Source organism: Phalacrocorax carbo, chromosome Z, assembly GCF_963921805.1.
Source record: "Phalacrocorax carbo chromosome Z, bPhaCar2.1, whole genome shotgun sequence".
NCBI classification, from domain to species: domain Eukaryota; kingdom Metazoa; phylum Chordata; class Aves; order Suliformes; family Phalacrocoracidae; genus Phalacrocorax; species Phalacrocorax carbo.
In genome coordinates, this window is record NC_087548.1 from 37,460,879 (window position 1) to 37,479,086 (window position 18,208).

The 18,208-nt window shown below is 37.9% G+C and overlaps 1 protein-coding gene across 3 annotated transcripts in view; it reads right to left on the reverse strand.

Moving 5' to 3' along the window:
* Nucleotides 1-18,208, reverse strand: part of SLC24A2 (solute carrier family 24 member 2) — a 106,127-nt gene that overhangs the window by 40,824 nt on the left and 47,095 nt on the right. For 2 of the 3 annotated variants that reach the window (XM_064438570.1, XM_064438568.1), the window contains exons 3-4: nucleotides 9,194-9,232; nucleotides 8,013-8,121 (exon numbers count right to left, since the gene is read on the reverse strand). In XM_064438570.1, coding sequence (XP_064294640.1) covers nucleotides 8,013-8,121; nucleotides 9,194-9,232 — 148 coding nt within the window. The remainder of the gene's footprint in view (nucleotides 1-8,012; nucleotides 8,122-9,193; nucleotides 9,233-18,208) is intronic. The other variant, XM_064438569.1, reaches the window with a different exon arrangement.

Consider the following 18,208-nt stretch of genomic DNA (forward strand, 5'->3'; position numbering starts at 1 on the left):
TCCCTCCACCCAGTGCCGGTTAGACGTATATGGGTGCTGAGTGTAGTCCTGCGCTTGCCAGTACAGAAGAGTCGTGGACATACCAGAACAAGTCCAGCACTGGGCCACAATGATCATGAAGGGTCTGGAGCATATCTCATATGAGGAGAGGCTAAAACAGCTGGAACTGTTCAGCCTGGAGGAGAGAAGGCTCAGGGAGATCTCATCCATATGTTTAAATACCCAATGGGAGGGAAAGAAAAAGAGGGAATAAGACTCTTCTCAGAAGTACTCATTGACAGGGGGAGAGTCAATGCGCACTAATTAAAAAACAGAAAATTCCATCTGGACACAAGAAAACACCTTTTACTGTGATGATGGTCAAACACTGGAACGGCTTTCCCAGAAATGCTATGGGTTCTCCTTTTGTAGATGTATTCAAAACGTGATTGACACAGTCTTGGGCAACCTGCTCTAGATGATCCTACTTAAGCAGGGGGTTGGACTAGCTGGATTCTGTAATTCAAGAGGTCCCTTCCAACCTACATGAAAAAATAAAAAACAAAAACAAAAACCCAAACCATTTCTGTGAAAGCTAGCTGCATAAAGAGGCTATGACTATCTGCATTTGTAAGACATGATATTCCATTTAAAGGTAAGCCTAATTGCCCTTTTTATTGGTTTCCTGTCTTCATATCAGACTGAGATACCATGGGATGGAGGTAAAGGGAAGACACTAGATTATAACTAACAGCTATTAATTTGTATGTGAGCCTGGCAGAGACCCCCCATCTTCTCTGGCAGAAGTCACTTGGAAACATTTCAGCCTTCAGCAGAGGAGAAAGCCAAAATGCTCTGAGCACCCTGCTCTGAAGGCTATTTTTCCCAGTGGGCCAGAAGGGGAAGCAAGAACTGTTACAAGCCGGATAAGAACAAGTGTGCAGGAAGAGGGAGGCTGAGCTCTTTTGCAAGCCCATGAGTATGCTTAAAGAACACTCAAGAATGATGAAGGATCTAGAGCAGAAATAGTTAATAACATACATAATTATTTTTACTTATTTTTGTCTATATTTAGATATTACCTCAAGTTAGGTAAAATGCTGCTGTGCTTAAAAGCCACTGAAGAATTATTTCTTTCATCTCTGGCATAGTGTTAGGAAGCACACTGAAGCCCTGCAGCATCCACACACTGGAACTGAGGAAAGTCGAATGGCTTGGAGTACTTCAGCAATGCATGGGCTAAGCATTACCCACGAGCTGGTGTAAACTGAGCTGCCTGGCCTAACTTCAAGGGTGTAACAACTAAACAGCTTCAGCCAAAAAAGGTTCCCAATGTGAGTGAGCATAGACATGATGGTGCATCTTACCTACACTAAGGGAAGAACAAGAGCACAAGGGTTTTGCAAAATGAGACCAAAGCTGGGAGCCCACTGAGGGGCCAGGTAGGTGAAGGATACGCAGCTCTTGTCAGCTGTCTTTGGAGTGAGCTGACATTTTTTGTGACATCTCAGAAAAGAACACAAGTAGCAGCAGCAAATTCAGCCAAATAGTTTGAGGTAAATGAAAAGCTGGGAAATTCTGAATATCACTATCTAGGAACACAACAGGATCTAGTGAGTGATTATAAATAATTCACTACTATGTCAAAAACTTTGAGGATCACATAATTCTTTATATTCCTGAGAAGCATGAATGCAGGTTTCTGTTTTTTCTTTGTCAGAGCAGACAGTGACAGTACAGGGTTTTTTCTGCATTTAGTGAAGGAAGTGGCAGAATTGTCAGCTCAGTTTTATGTAACAGAAGATTACTTCTCTCACCAATAACGTGACCGTATTTATGTTTAAAAAAAAAAAAAAAAGTAAAGCATATCAGATAAACAACAACTCTTCTGAAGAAGCACATCCTGTAGTTTTCCACTTTGGAAATAGGACTAGATGTAGGAATAGGAGAGAATTGCCAAAGATACTTCTGACTGGGGACTGAGTCATGACAGAGATTTATATCACACTCATTTTCATGCAGAGAGTTACATTTGCATATGAGTTATATCCTTGTCACAGGGGAGCAAGGGAGTCAGCATCTAACTAAATCCTCCCTCGGGGAAGATGTTTTGTTGGCCTTATCAGCAGACAGAAAAGGGGTGGCATGATAAGGAAAAGATTTTTCCTGTGATTCCTGTAATTCTCTCTGCTACAGCTGTGCAAGAAAAACAAGGTAGCCTCAGGCTGCACTGGTGCTCTGAATCCTCACTTCACCACTGGTCTCTTCCCTTTTCAACAGAGTACTTCCCTCAATAATCCTGAAGGAATCACTCTTTAAGGTAACCTACACCTTGTAGGGAGAAGGTAGGCTTACTAATCTTAGCAGACACTTTCAGAGACAATACTTTCTATGCTTTTCCTTCCACTGCTCCCACTGCAAAACAAATAGCCAAATTCGATTAAAAAATGTAAAGAGATCTTTGTAAATCCTACGCTTTCATAACCCAAGAATGTCAGTTTCAAAACTAGGACAAAGCTATCTGCAGTACAGGACTCAGAACAAAAAAAGCCAAAAATGATCAATGCTTGCCATGATTTATGTTCGAGTTGCTTGGATTTTGGATTGGGGCCTGACCGACACAGCAGGTCTGATGATGCCATCCTTATTCATACAGGTAATGCTGTTATGAACAGTCCAGTTCACTACTCAGTGAATAAAGGATTGCCAGACCAGCACTTAAGCAGAAGCAAATATGGCACAGGATTTCCCAGGGATTAATGCCTGGCTGGGAGTTGATAGCCTGATGCACAGGCAGTCATTAATCTTAATCCTCAGGAAACGATCTGTACCAAGGTCTGTAAGAAGATAAAAGCAAACCAAAAACTAATGTCACACAGATACTTATATTTTTTAATGACCAATGAGGTTTCAACTCTACTTTAAAGTTCATATCCCATTAACAAATACCCTACACATTTGCCTGTTAGAGTGGCTGAACTTATCTTCTTAGAAGCTTTATGCTGTGACCAGTATTTTGAAGAAGAGAAGCCTTCCTTGTCTTAGACTTGTTAAATCCACAGCATGGCTGCACACCTGCCTGAATGCAAAGTGCCAAATGTCTGGCAACTCTCACTGATCTCAGATGTTACTCATCTGTCAAAGGTGGGCTGAACACTTCACAAACCCACTGATTCCAGAGAGTTAACAAGCTGGCTTTCACAAGACAGGCACAAGCTATGGCAAAACCACATTTGTGTGGAAAGGGAAAAGGAAGGACAGGTTCACAAGTGTATAATCATATATCAGGATCACTCTGTTTATCTGCATTTTGTGGAAAGTAAAAACTTAAGTGTCATTTCTCTCTTATTTCATATTTTCCTGCTTACAATCAAGTGCATATTTAAGAGGCTCTCAATTAAAGGAGAGTTGGTTCTGACTTCACAAATTAATTATTCAGGGGTAAATATAATGAGCTGGTCTTCCATAAATACATAGAGGTTAATGTAACAATAATATTGTGTATGTCAAGCTGACCTTTAAAAGTCATACAGCCTATTTATACATGCTATACTGCTTATGCTATCAAGAGGACTTAGATGGGACTTCTTTTCTGTCAGCCTTGCAAAGCCCCAAAAAGTCCAAATGACAGAGCAGTGTGCCTTTTCATGCCCCCATTTCCCTTGCAATTATTTAAGAGAATGTAACAGTGGATTTTATTACTGACGTAAAGAGAAAGAAAAGCTGGATCTTCTAGCAGCAGTGCAACAACTAGGAGTTTTACTTCTAATTGCAACATTTGATCTGGAAGCTGTGAAAAGTCAAGCACAGAGCTCCCAAACTTTATGGGTGCTTTTCCAGAAATTTAAAACCCAGTTCACTTGGCTGTGCCAGCTGCAGGGCGGCTGGCATCTGCTTGGGAAGTGCTTTGACTGATGGACCCAGGAAAAGGCTGAAAGAAGGTGGGTGCAGATGAGTGAGATGTAGTATGAAGAGAGACAAAGGAAGTAAACAGTAGCAAAATGGGGAAAGAGGGAATGAGAACAGGAGGAGGACAGAAGGAGTATGCCCAAGTGCAGGGGGTACCAGAATACCTGTGTATGTGTCAGTTTTGATTTACACCTTTCACGCTTTTTTCCTCTCAGAACGGCATCTTGAAATGTTCTCATATACTTTTACTGTAAATCCAACAAATACAGCTAATGATGCAATGTTTTTGACCTATTGATCTAAGTCATCATTTGGCAGAAATACTGAGGAGATCTAAGCTGACTAAAGTGGGACAGAATGCTCAGAACCTTTTTCTGCTATTCCTTTGAGTCTGATCCACACTCACATTAAATGATTTAGAAGAAACCATTTGACCTCACAGGTTGTGCACCAGGTCCATTGTCTTTCATTACATGAGTGCAACTGAGCTTACAGAAAACTCTAACATAAATCACTTGTTTACTTCTTCATTATGTCTGGGTTTTTTGTAGTAGGAAAGGGTGTGTGGAGAAAGCCATGTGGGCCAGAGAAGGCAACAGGTAATCCTTTACATTTCTACACCCCCACCAAATGATGCGTTTATAGAGCAAAGCACTGCATTTCTCACACCATTCTGATAAATGCTACCCCTTCTTTTAAAGCTGAACAACGATATGCTATCACCTTAAAAAATTACTTAGCTAGGATGGTAAAAGTCTGTTAAAGTAAACATGATGCACCAGTTATGTTCATTATACACAGGAAGATTAAAACACAAGAATACAGTGAGATTTTGGGAGTTAAAATTCATACAGAGCCCAACAGCTAATTAGTAGTGTACACAGCAGGTACCCACGTCCCTTATCACACATAATTTTTAATTGAATGTAAGATTCAAGTACAATGCCATCCAAATTTATTACCTAGTATTACCTACCTTGGCCAACCACAGTATTTACATCAAACTAAAATACCTTTTCTTGTATGGAGGTTTGCAGAATTATCCAAAAACAGAATAATGAACACAGAGACTTAAAAGCTCAAAATCTCAGGAAGCAATACAAGTGTTCAGCAGAGATATCCAATACTCCCCATGTCTGCGTTCCAAACTGCCTGCAGTGCAAAACATCTTGAAAGCCAAGTCTGCCTACAATGAGGTGGTGCCTCAGAAAATGTTAATGACCATAATGTTTGACAGAAAAGTGGGTGAATTTTTTTTCTGACATTTCTCCTACTCATCTGGGTCTATTTGCAAAAAAAACCAGAACCAAAACCCCAAAACCCAAAACAGCAGTTCCAGATACAAACATATTTTTTGAATTGCACTCCTAAATTAGCACTTTTGTACTCTCATTAATAAAAACTTGAATTTTGTGAAGTCAGTGGAAATGTGAAATATTAGCTCCTTTGATATGATATTAACACCAACTTAGATGTCTGCACATACATAGGCTATTTTCCAATGTCTTCTTCACAATTTGTTCATGAAAGTTGTGCATTAAAATAGAATATTTACTGCAAATGTAGGTAGATATACTTTTCCCTTTGCAAATTTTAACTCAGTGTGTCAGTTCTAGTGAAACGGCCAGACGGTTACTGCCTTACACTTATTTAAAGGCCACAAGACCTTCATATTAAGTTTTTTTTGATTAATATTAATTCCAGTACAAATATAAGAGTTTGGAGAGGAAAAACCCAAACAGCAAAGTATTACAAGCAAAGAAGCCCTGAAGAAAATTTTACTGGAGTAATTTAAATAAGATTTATCCATTGCAACCATCTCTATCAATCCACATTGATCTCGTTTTACTGACATAATTAAGAACACATTGAGTTACCTGATAAACTTAATTACAATACCTATTTTTCACAAGTGCTAGGCTTCTGTGTCTCCCAAGATGGATTTCAGATTTCAAAACCGGTTTTTCCTGCACTGTCATGAAGGGGAAAGCCTCTGGATCACACTACATGGTGCAATCTTGCTACAGGGGAAAAGTAGTGAGAAGACGACTGAATGCTGGACAAGCTATGTCTAGGAAACTAGTGGAATGATCTTGAGCAATGAAAAAATACCTGAGAGCTGATATTATTTCTGAATCTTTAAGTCCAAACTGAACTCCGGTCAACATTTCTAGCTTTCCTGTGGTCTTCAATCTGTCATAAAGTTTCTGTTCCTCCTAATGAGCTCTTCCCAACCTGCTTCTGTTCTCTCTTATTTTTAAAATATATTTGATGAAGTCCATTTACTGCTTCAGGTGATTGTTATTTTTGTTGTGTTAGCAGTATTTGAGAAAACATAAATGCATCTGCAGCCCAGGAGCTTCGCTTTCAGGGAAAAGAGGAGTGCAAAGAATTGTAATTTTTCATTAAATTAAGATTGGAAGCCTTTTCTTCTTCTAGAAGACTGAAAAGCTTGGCTACCAACTGAGTAAAGATGAGACTTCTGGGTGCAGCAGTTAGAAAGCCTGCTCACCTGCTGTAGTGATGCAAATGACTAGAGCATCTCCCTTATGCTGAGAGACCTGGGTTTGTTCAGCCTGGAGAAGACTGAGGGGTGATCTCATCAATACTTATAAATATCTGAAGGGTGGGAGTCAAGAGGATGGGACTGGACTCTTTTCAGTGGTGCCCAAAGTTAGGACAAGGGGAAATGGGCATAAGTTGGAACACAGGAAGTTCCACCTGAATATGAGGAAAAACTTTTTTACTGTGAGCAGTGGCACAGGCTGCCCAGAGAGGTTGTAGAGTCTCCTTCCCTGGAAATATTCAAAACCCGCATGGATGTGGTCCTGTGCACCCTGCTCTAGGTGTGCCTGCTCAAGCAGTGGGGTTGGACTAGATGATCTCCAGAGGTCCCTTCCGACTCCTACCATTCTGTGATTCTGTGAAATAAAGGAAGTGAAATGTATAACTGCAATAAATTTTTTATGGTCTTTTTTGGCATTGAATGGGAATAGATTGAGCACAGTCTGTTGATTACTCCACTCTAACATGCAACAGACTTTGGCAGTGAATAGTGCAGCATTAACCAAAGAGAGAAGTGATGTGAATCGTAATCAGAGTAGAAATAGTGGTGTGGAGACTGTAAGGGCTAAAACTGCCCTTGTGTTGACAAAATGAGCATCAGCTTCAGCTTTTGAAGAGGGAAATGGAAAAGTAGATTTGCTTTGTCCAAGGGATACAAAGCAATTTAAGAAGCTGTATGCAATGAGAAACACAAACGAACTTAAATGCAAGAAGTGTTACATGTACTTTTTGATCACTGAAGTTTGGAAGGCCTCACTGTGAGTAATATTTTAGGTCTCTTTAGTCCCTCAAAATTCCTTCACAAGTGCTATTTCTCACTACATTTATTACTACAGCAAGAAAAGGCCTACAACACACATTCACCAAAAAAAACATGTGGCCTTGAATTTTTTTGGAAATCTACCAGAAGCTGAGGTTCAAATCACCCCACAACTGCAAAGCAGTTAGTTTTCCTCCCAACTTTTCAGACCAAAGCAATCATGGTCTTCTTGCTAACTTCTCATTCTTGAAGAAAAGAAAAAATTATACCACACTTGGATAAAGCAAACAAACTGTTAACATGCATGTAACACAGAGGGATGTTTGTTGCATTTTTTCTGTCAGCATTAAGCCACCCAAAGTCAAACCAGAGTCTCATTCTTCACTATATTCCATATGACAAATTACCTACCATTTTGGCTTTTTTTTTCTTTTTTCTGATGTACCAAAATCAAAACCAGGAAAGAAAACAAAAAAAACCTCTAGAAAAGTACAAGAACATAAGAGTTTTTGTAACTTCTAAATTGCTGCTGAAGCCAAAGATGAAGCAAAAAAGTAGTTAACAATACACATCCACCGAGCAATCAGTTTTAGTTAGTCCTGCAATGAATAAATTTCCTGAGTTGCAAGTCTCGGTGGGAGTACGTACACCATGCCATAAGAGTGCAAAACTCAGAAAATTCAGACACATTCAGAAAAGACTGGTGAAAGCAATAGAAATGCAAAAAATAGTTTCATGGGAAGGAGGAAAAAGTATTTGTCTACCTTTGCAACAACAACAACAAAAATAATAGGAATACCTTCAGCAAGCGGGTCAAGTGTGTGAATCATGAGCTGGAAGATGCTGTTCCTCATTAGGCTGTTGTGGAGAGATGCAGAGCTTCCTCCCCGCTGGAGTCGTGGCTTGGTCTAGGAGGAAAAATAAGGGAAAGAATTGAGGTTTTTTTGTTGTTTGTGTGGAAACAGGTCTGAAACACTACAAACTAATCTCACATCTCACTACAAAGTGAAACATTTTCAACCATCACCTATAGCAGATTATATTAAACTTTACACCTTTTTAAACATTGCCATATATATGTAGATAATTTCTCTAGAGGAGATGGATCATTAGATTAGTCATTAGTCTCCCAGGGTCCAGGAAAACAGCAGGGAAAAAAGAATCTTTCTCTGTGAAAACTCTTAAAATATTAAGAAAATAAAAACCTCACACTTGCATCAGGAAGAATTAATAATTTGTTTCTTTGCAGAACCTTGTGTTTGAATCCTTGAAGTAAGTTCTAATTTTTATTGCCTCAGTACATTGAAAATATGCATATTATCAAAATTACGGAGAAAAAAGGACAGAAAGTACCCTTTTTTACTGGCATAATCCTAAAGCTCAGCCAGTGTGAAACATACTCCTTGCTTTGGTTCAATCCATTAAGTACCGTTTGCAAAACAGATTGTGAGTGTGGTAAGTCAGTGCAGACACCTACAGCAATGGAGCTAACACACCAGCATCTTCTACGTGCTTTTAAAGAAATTTAAAACATATTCTAGGTACTTTCCCCTATACTATTGTCTAGTATAATAATTGATGTATTTAATATACCCCATAGAGTAAGACTGCTTTGTGGATGGCTGTCTGCTTGGTCCAATAAAAAGGATAATCAGAGCCAAGAGGCTGCTGACTAATAAGACCATGAAATCCAATTACAGGGAAAAAACCAACCCTGAAGAAAATAGTATTTTGCAATAATACATGGTACATGGATTAAGCTTTGGTGTTATACAAATCTAAATGAAAAATGATAGAAACTGAACAAGAAAATTAATTCATCGCTTTACCTTTGGAAATAAATTGTTTTCATTCTATAGCAGCATAGGAGGGTGAAAGAAATCCCTGTAATTCAGAAAAATGCTGATGTGTGCCAAACAAAATGTAACGCTTGTCTCACCACCATCCTGAGAAATAAATGCTCAGACTTTTGCTGCCTACCGTCAGTGTTTGGTCATCCTTGTTGCCAGCATTAGGTGACTGCATGAATGGGAAAAAGAACAAAAAGAAGTGTCAGATGGAGCATGCATAGAATGGGAAGGCAGTAAAACACCACAAATGTCTGATCCTATGAATGCTGTTGTGATAGGTTTTTGAATCACTCAAATTAAAGCATGATAAAGTGCTTTTTAAAGTGATAAAGTAAATCAGAGTAAATTCACACCACAATGTTGCAGGAGTCTTATTCTTGTCAGTTTATTGGACAGGAGCTGTTGTCATTTCAGGGTCTGGCACACAGCAGCTGGGCTGCAGATCACAATGTTCATCCCATACAAATTATGCAGGGAGGAGAATTCCCTGTACATCAACCGGTTTGATAGAGTGAGTACTGAAAAACTGAAAGCGATAAACTCAGGATTGACCAACAGTTCAATGAAAAACCTAAAAAGAAGTAACATTACTTTGGTATTTTGCAGAGAGAGACTAGGCAAAGAAATGAAAAAAAGGTATTTTGGTTCAACCACTCACAGCAAATGGCCACTTAGCCCAAACTGGTAGTTCTGGCTAAGGCAGGCAACCCCACAACAGAAAATGAGACTCTGAATGGATTTTAAAGGCAATTAATGCTTTCAAGTAGGTGATGTATCCTGGAGATGATTCGTGATTCCTATATGCTATCCCTAGGAGAACAGCAGCAGAGCAGATCACCAGGAGACACTTCTCAGGGAGAACAGAATTTGCACTGAAAACAAACAAATGCGAAATTTTATATCTGATTAGTAGTCCTGAGTTTTGCCTGTTTCTTTAATAGAACTAACACTTGTGTTAAATGGGAACCCAGAACTTTTGTCATGGAATATGTTTCCATGACATCTTGAACGTTCTGTGATAAAATCATGTTATTTTTTTAGTCATTCTGTTTATCCTGATGAAGGAAAGTTAACACCAAAATACACAAAATATGAAACTCCAGCCATAAAGTACTAATTAAAATAGGACACAGTGCAAACTCCATCTGTCTCACATTCATTCTTATTTGATCATAATCCTTTACCCTCAAGCTGGCATATAAATAGTTTCCTTCATCTCAAGGTTCTTGTTTGGTGCATTACATAGAAAACAAATTACATCACAACTTTTGTTTAGGAGTTAGGATCGTTCTATGGAACAATCTCAGTGCAGTGAAACTAGTTTTTGACACACATCAGCACTAACTTTCAGGACATGCCTTTATGCGTCAGTAAATTAACCCTGAAGTTAAGTGGAAAGCAAGCACTTATGAGCAAACACTGATAACAAAGCAGAATTGTTTCTGTTCCATAATAAGTAAAACATTTACCCCCCAGCTGTGAAAATTAATATGAAGAAGAGATGATGAGGCAAAGAAAAGATCTTTGTTCTGATAAAGGAACTACTTGTCACCTCTGAAATTAGACTGTCTTTGTGTGAGAAGTGGTTAGGAAAAAAAGTTTTATGACTGTTGAAGCAACCATCATGGGATGAACTTTTAGTGGAGTGAAAAGAAAAGGAAAAAAAAAACAAAATAAAATCTGTCTTCTAAAATGTCATTAAAACAGTGCATGCACATTATAAATTTTTTGCATAATTTATATATCTATATATAGTACACATACGCATGCTCTTTCAGATACAAATCCACACACAAATTGTGGTTTGCAAATCATTGCAAATCCATTATTTATTTGTGCATACTTTGAGGGACCTTCATGGGAGGGAAAATTTATCTTGCAGCAAAAACTGCAAGAAAGCAAAAAGGACAAGACAGGAAAAGTTCTTGTCTCCAAAGAAGCAATTTAGGACAATCAGATCCTAAAGATCGGTGGGTATAGTTACAGAAGTAAAGTTTCTGAGATGTGGATGAATGTTCAGAACTGGACCTTTAATAAAAGTTTAAAAAATTATTATTTGGGGTTTTGAATTTTTGAAGATAGGAAATTTGTTTCTTAATTATAATATTGAAAGACAACATAATATGTAATTAATAAAAGTAAGTAATTTGTTGTTTTCTACCTGACAAAGGGCTGAAGAACGTAGCTTTTCTTACAGCCAAGAGGAGCTAAGAGCATTCAGCGTACCTGAAAAATACTGAGCATGCTCTAGGCTTAATATGAGGGTATTTCTAAAAAAAATTCATGTTGAAAGAAACACTGTCATTTAATTGAAAGGGAATGCGATGAAGCTGCATTAATGTATGAAAGCAACTAGATGATAATTTGTACTACCTAATTTAATTTGTAGAAGATAATTATGATATAAAGAATAATACATTTTGCATATACATTAAGGAATCAAAAGAAAAGTGAAAAACACATCTGAAAAAAATTAATTCTTCATCAGTACAGAATGGGACATAACACTGTGCAACAGATTTTTTTAAATTGCTTTTTCCACACATGATTAGTAACACAATTGTTTCTGAGCTTAACTTGCCAGTCAAGTTACAATCTAGAAGAAATGTTCAAGACTGGAATGTAAACAGAATTTTAAGGTGGAAGTGCCCTCACAGTTTTAAAAACAGGAATGTAAATAATAGTTTGACATTTTGGTAATACTAAATACTTATAATAACTGGATTATCTCCTGGATTAACAACAATAACACCTTAAAATAATGTTTTAAATTATGGCAGTGAAAAATTCAATTGTGGTGTTGCCATTTACATCATATATTTGATGGCATTTTGTCCCCATTACGATGGCAAATTAAACCATTTTCCTATTGTTTTCAGTGAGTTCTGCATTTATATGTTCTTTACTGTGTAATTTGGGTATCACACACTGCATGGCAAAGAATTCTAAAGTATTCATTTTTCCCGTGTAGAAACATTTAGTATTCAGACATTTTATATAACCTTTTAATTTAAGATAACACTTAAAAACTGGTCCAAGGTTAAAACGGTTGTGTTTCTTTGCACTGGGAGTGAATACTGTTTTTGGACATAGTCAATACTGATTTCTGTAAAGAAAGATAGGTTTGTTCTTAAATCATGGCAACCATTGCATATTTGTTCCCTCAGGATCAGAAAAAGACAGAAATTCCATGTTATCTGTGCAATACATATATTTCTGGAGGAACTACTAGTCAAAAATTATCTTTTGCAATTACATCTTATAATTTTTTTAAAACCGAGAATTGATTATAGTTCTGCAAATTAAAAGCAATGCATTCCAGAATACGCTCTTATTCAAAAGTAACTGGTGGACAATCCCTTATTATGTTTTTTTCAGAATGATAAAATGATTAATAATGAGAGAGTTCACTAATTTAGAGAATTCACCAAAATATTTATTGGTCTCGTGTATGGCATGGCAGTACGTAAGAGTTTGTCTGTCCTCCTGCCTGTACCAGTGATCATGTATTCAAGTTTGATCCACCTGTGCTAAAGGTCTTAAAACACTTTATTTCAGGAAGCATAAAAAAAAATTCTACTTGGTATGAAGAAATGGTCTATAGTATCCTTTTCACACTTCTCTTTTTCTCAGTGCCGTAAGTCCATCACTGATCAAGCCTGACATCTTCCTTGCATTGTTTGGTTCTTGAGAAACAGGCTCGTGAAGTAATTCATGCAGGAGATGATGCCTCACTAACTGTGTGGTGAATCTCCTCATGCTTTCCTTTAAGATAAAGGGCATCATGACAGTCAAATGAGGAGCGGAATCTACAAAAAGCTCCAGGTATTTGATACAGAATATCCTTGTTAATAAAAAATGGCTAGTAGCTTGAACCATCTATTGGATTGTGTATTCTGAAATCAGAATCAGAGACCTGACTGCCTGCAGCTTTAGGAGTTGCTGCTCTAGTTAAAGTTTCCATGCTACAGGTTCCATAGCCTGAAAAGATTAGCAAACTGGACTGCCCACTCCCTTCTCATAACATGAGAAAAGTAGGCTGTCAAACAACAGCAGATAAAAACATAATTGAGTTTCAACACCCTTTCTACAATACGGGATCACATGTCTTTCCTCCTTGCTAAATCTTTTTCAACTATAATAACTGAAAAGCTATTTTTAAAAATAAGCTTTTATGGGAATAATGAAAGTTCATGATGTTTGGTGGCTGACAGTGTGGTGGTGAATGTAATAAGGTGCCTCTATTGTAGATTATGAGCCCAGATAGGGTTTTGCTAAATTGTCTCAAGATGTTTTATAGTGAAGGACTTCTGCTGCTGTCTCTTATATCTGTTTTCAAAAGTGACAGCTGGACTCTGCAATTTCATACCTATCCATGAGTCACTGCTTGTCAGTCCTGAAGTAAATTACAGGTGATAGTTTTCTTGGTTCATAGGAGACTCTAATCTTTGCAAGACACTTATGCTTAAGGTCTGAGGGTTTTGTGTTGGGTTGAACTACAGGAAATTGAGATGCATTTTCCATTTCAACAGCAGCCATTGAAGTCCATCTATTTAACTTAAGAGAGTCTAGATCATTTCTGAAAATCAGTATCCTAAGAAGTTTTAGTAATGTACTTGGAATAGAACTGTTCTGCATTTATTTGAAATCATATGATGTTAGTTTAATGCATAACTAAAATCCAAAGCAACAAAGTCAGCTAGATAGATTTTAGAAATAAGCCTAATGAGCACAGTGAAGGAAAAAAAAACACAAGTAAGGTATTATTTTACCTAGTTTTCTTGATGTGTACATCTGGATTTTACCAAATCAGAATCCTTTAGACCTCCTTTCTGTGAATATCCCAAAACAATCCTGTGTTAATAACTCCTGCCTACTCAACAGGTAGGCTTTATATGGTTGGCAGGAAGCTGAAAAGTGCAAGTCCTAGTGGTATGAATATACTTAAACTAAAATTCTTCTAGATATCCATGGAAATAAAAGTTGATCATCACCACCACAGTCTATGGAAGTTCTAACAGGTGCTGCAATGGGGCCAGTACAGCTTACTAACTGAAGGTGATATATCTCATAACCCCACTCTCTAGACTCTTTATGTGGAAAGACTGCAAGTGGATATAGAGGAATATTTCTATATTTAAGCTACAGTAAACTGATGGTAAGGATTTTAACTTACATATCACTGCTTAGTAGATCATTACCTGAAGCCAGACTGTGGACTAACACTGAGTACAGAACCTCAGATCTTATTTAAAACTGAGGAGGAAAAAGCACACTGTAGGCACACTGTAGGAAAATAAACTAAAATTCCTTTTCACTTTGCCTACCTTCTTCCTTCCTTTCACCTTTCTCTTTGCTAAATATAAACATGAAGTTCTACCTAAAGAAGTAGACTTCTGTAGCGTTGAAGAAAAGAAATGTGATTCACAAGAACCATATCAAAAATTAAATTGAGGTTGTACGCTTACTTTACTCATCTAAACAAAGAATTTATTAAATTAAGCTTGAAGTTTCAAAGACATTGAACTGGCCCATCAGATTGGGATACGTGCCTGCATTTACAACTGCTTGTTTACAGGGACCTAGTGTGAAAGTTGTAGCCCTGGGCAAAGCAGAATGGCTTTGTTCATTCAGATCAATTGCCTCTTTTATGCCAATCTGTTCATGCAATTACCCAATGTGCATACACATAGTGAATCTTCATAAATGTTCAGAAGAGATGTATCTTAGCTGATTCAAGCAGTGACAAATGGATGGTTTAAGGTATCAGCTGTTAAATCACATGCTAATGTTAGGTCACCTGATTTAGTTCCAGATTTTTATGCATACCATTATACGAAATAGGACTCTTCCAGACAGCCTGTAGGACCAATCACATGATATTTAGTTATTCAACATGTGTAAGAAAGTCATGTCTCTCACCTTCTCTGAACTCGCTTAAAGTCAGGTATCTTTGGCTTACAATGCCAATGTAATAGCTCAAGCTTAAAGACTTGATGAGGTTTTAATCACCTTAGTGTCAGAAGTAATTATGCAGTTTTAAGTTGTCCTCTTATCCTCATTTCAAGACTGTCAATGAAGTCACCTTTTGCTATTTTTTTAATCATACAAATTAGCACCATAGCTCTGTATGTCTATATAACTTTCAGGGGGACAAAAGAGTCTTCAAAAAAAACCAAACCCAAACCAAAAAAACTATGGCTAGATACTTGCAGCAGTCATTAGATACTCATGCACACAAAACATTTGTTCACAAGTGACAGTTTAAGTACTTCAGTATGGTTTTATGTGGCTAGCTTTAAAATATCTGGATTTGAGTGTTTAATATGCTGCTACTTCATCAACAATATTACATGGGAAAGCATTAGTAAGTGTCCCAAGAGAAGTTCTCAAAATTTAAAAATGTCTGAATTCAAATCACACATGAAAAAAGCTACAGATTCTGGGCAGAGGGCTGGGAAGTTTTTCAGCTGAACTCCAAATACACCATAGAGACTACTGACAAGAGATGTGCACTCTTCATTTCTTACAACTCAATCAAACATGAACAACTTAGTAAGAACCCAGCAAGAAAGTATTTCCTAGGATTGCTGCTTACCTATATACATAAAGGATCTGCTACAGATCATGGAGGTTTTAGAGTTTGACTTAAAAGTAGTCACAGTAATTCCCAGAGAGAAAAGCATTTGACAAATTTTAGTCCTTGCTGATACTATGCCAATTTGCAATTACTCAATAAATCTCATTGCAGTAAGTTGGCTGTACATTGCAGAGGACTCATCACAAGGGTGAAAAAAACCTGCAGTTTCACTGCCTTTCCACCCCCAACACCATGGAGATCCTGAAGGATGTGGGCAGCTCCAGCTGCAGAGAGGAACTCAGCCTGCAGAGCCTGAAGGGAAGAAATGCTGAATCAGTGCATCCTTAGCTGCTCTGGTCATGTCCCCTTTCCACCAAGCTCTGCTCATTTCTCTAATTTCACAGCTGCCTTTCCCCTTCAGGTGACTATTTGTCACCAGGATCTCTGCTGACTTTATGGTCAGCTGGCAGAAACTCACACCAGTTTCTCAGAATAGTGACTGCAAGAAGAATGCAATCAAATGTGAGAGGTGCATATAAAATAATGAATGATATTAAGAAAGCCAGCTGAGCATTGCTAATAGTTGATGCTTCCAACAGTGTCAGAAGAAGACAGAGAACAGAAGGTAGAGTGTTGGCCCTTAAATGAGACAAAGGGAAAGGCTTGGCATGCTGTATCTATCCTGTGGGACTACTTTTCCATGAAACAGTAATAACATTTAAAGTGGGCTACCTCACACATTTTAAAAAAGAGGTGATAGGGAGAAAGGAAAGCATCACCAAAACAGTTAGGATGATGCTTAAGGTACAAATGTTTCAAATAACTGTGCTTCAAAACGTAAAATCCTCATTCCCTGGGAGCGTATCTCCAGCTCTAGGCTGCAGGACTCTGGATGTCAGTTTTACACCAGCCTAACAGGCAAAATGTAGCAGTTAGCTACCATTCCTCCATTTTTCCATCTGTAAACTAGAAACAGAGACACTGTAAAGAACTTCATTCTGATGATAAGGGCTGATTGCTTTAGGGCAGGTTACCAGATACAACTGCCTTCTCTTCAGCAATTAACTGCTCCTTGGGTTTTGCATCTTCTACTGAGCACAACATACATGTTCATTGCAATAAGCTACAAAGCAGAACTACTCTGAGAGCAGCATCTCCAATAGCTATAGGTAAAGGATCAAAATGCACCTCTTGCAATGTTTTGTTAGGTAACAACCATCAAAGTTTTTTTTTATTTTTTTGACTATTTATGTCTCTAAAAAGTCTGAGACTATGGGTTTACAAGATTACATGACAATAAATGCAATAAAGCACAGAAAACACTCGTAGTTTTTACATAGAAGGGGATGTTAGACACTAGCCAAAATCACAATCTGCAAGGTCTTTCAATTAGAAAGAGAAACTCACAGCAACCCCATCCATCTTTTATGTAATCCCATTCCACTACAAAAAAGCAGGAGACCATGCCATTAAACCCAGCTGTAAGCCTCCTTTTACCCAACAGTTGTCCTCCAAATGCTCAGTCTGCATCTATCTTTTCCTCTCATTATTTTTGTCCCAGAACCCGTGCTTCTTTCACCATGTCTTGGATTTCCCTGCTGCCTTTTCCCCTCCTATCTCTTTGGCAGGCACATCATACAATGCCCATGGAAACCCAGTCCACCACAAACACCTCTGTTCCAGGGACTGGCACATCTCTTTGTCTGAGATGGATGCTCCTACTCTTTCAGCTGCTTTCATTAAGCCGTGCGATCATTACTATCTGCATTTACCAAGGAAAGGGCTGTTATATTCCGCTGGTTTGAATACTGTGCAGCTCCACCAGGATTTCTTTAGTATCAAAGGTACAAGAAATGGAAGGATCAGGGAAAGCCTTTAACAAAAATGACACCCTAGCATTAAGTGAAGTGACCGTGACAGAGAAGATACGAAAACAAGACTTGGACAGCAACACTGGACCCTCAAAATGAAATATACTGCATGTGAATGCCATTAAAATAAATAAAAACACCTTCTGAGCCTCGGTATAAATACTTGCTGATTATTTAATAGCCAAACTCCAGTTCCTGTGGTGACATTCTAGGTTGGCATGTTTTTGGCTTTAATGACATCCCAGTGTAAATCCGTTTTCAAGTAATGCACATACTGCTGGATCTACAAAGATCTGATTGTTCCAAGAGAGAACAACCAGGTTCCCTAGGATAAACCTTTAATACAACTAAATTAGTCACATAAAGAAACTGTAAATTAAGGTAAGCCAGAAATCATTATGTGCTTTGCAGTCTTAAGCTGTCTGGAAGTACACCATAAACTAGTCTTTGATTCTATAGAATATTCCCATTGCCATGAATCTGCACATTTCTGTCTCAACATGACTCTGCAAACATTCTACAAGCACGTAAAAACTTCCTGTAAACAATGTACATGTGATTCTCTTCACAATATCCATTTGAACTTCAGGATCCTGCACTCTATCAAGATAAGTTGTCAGTAAACACAGTTCTCTTGTGTGGGAGTTTGTGAGGCTCCAATCAGGATTTTATGAATTTAAGCCACTTTTTATTA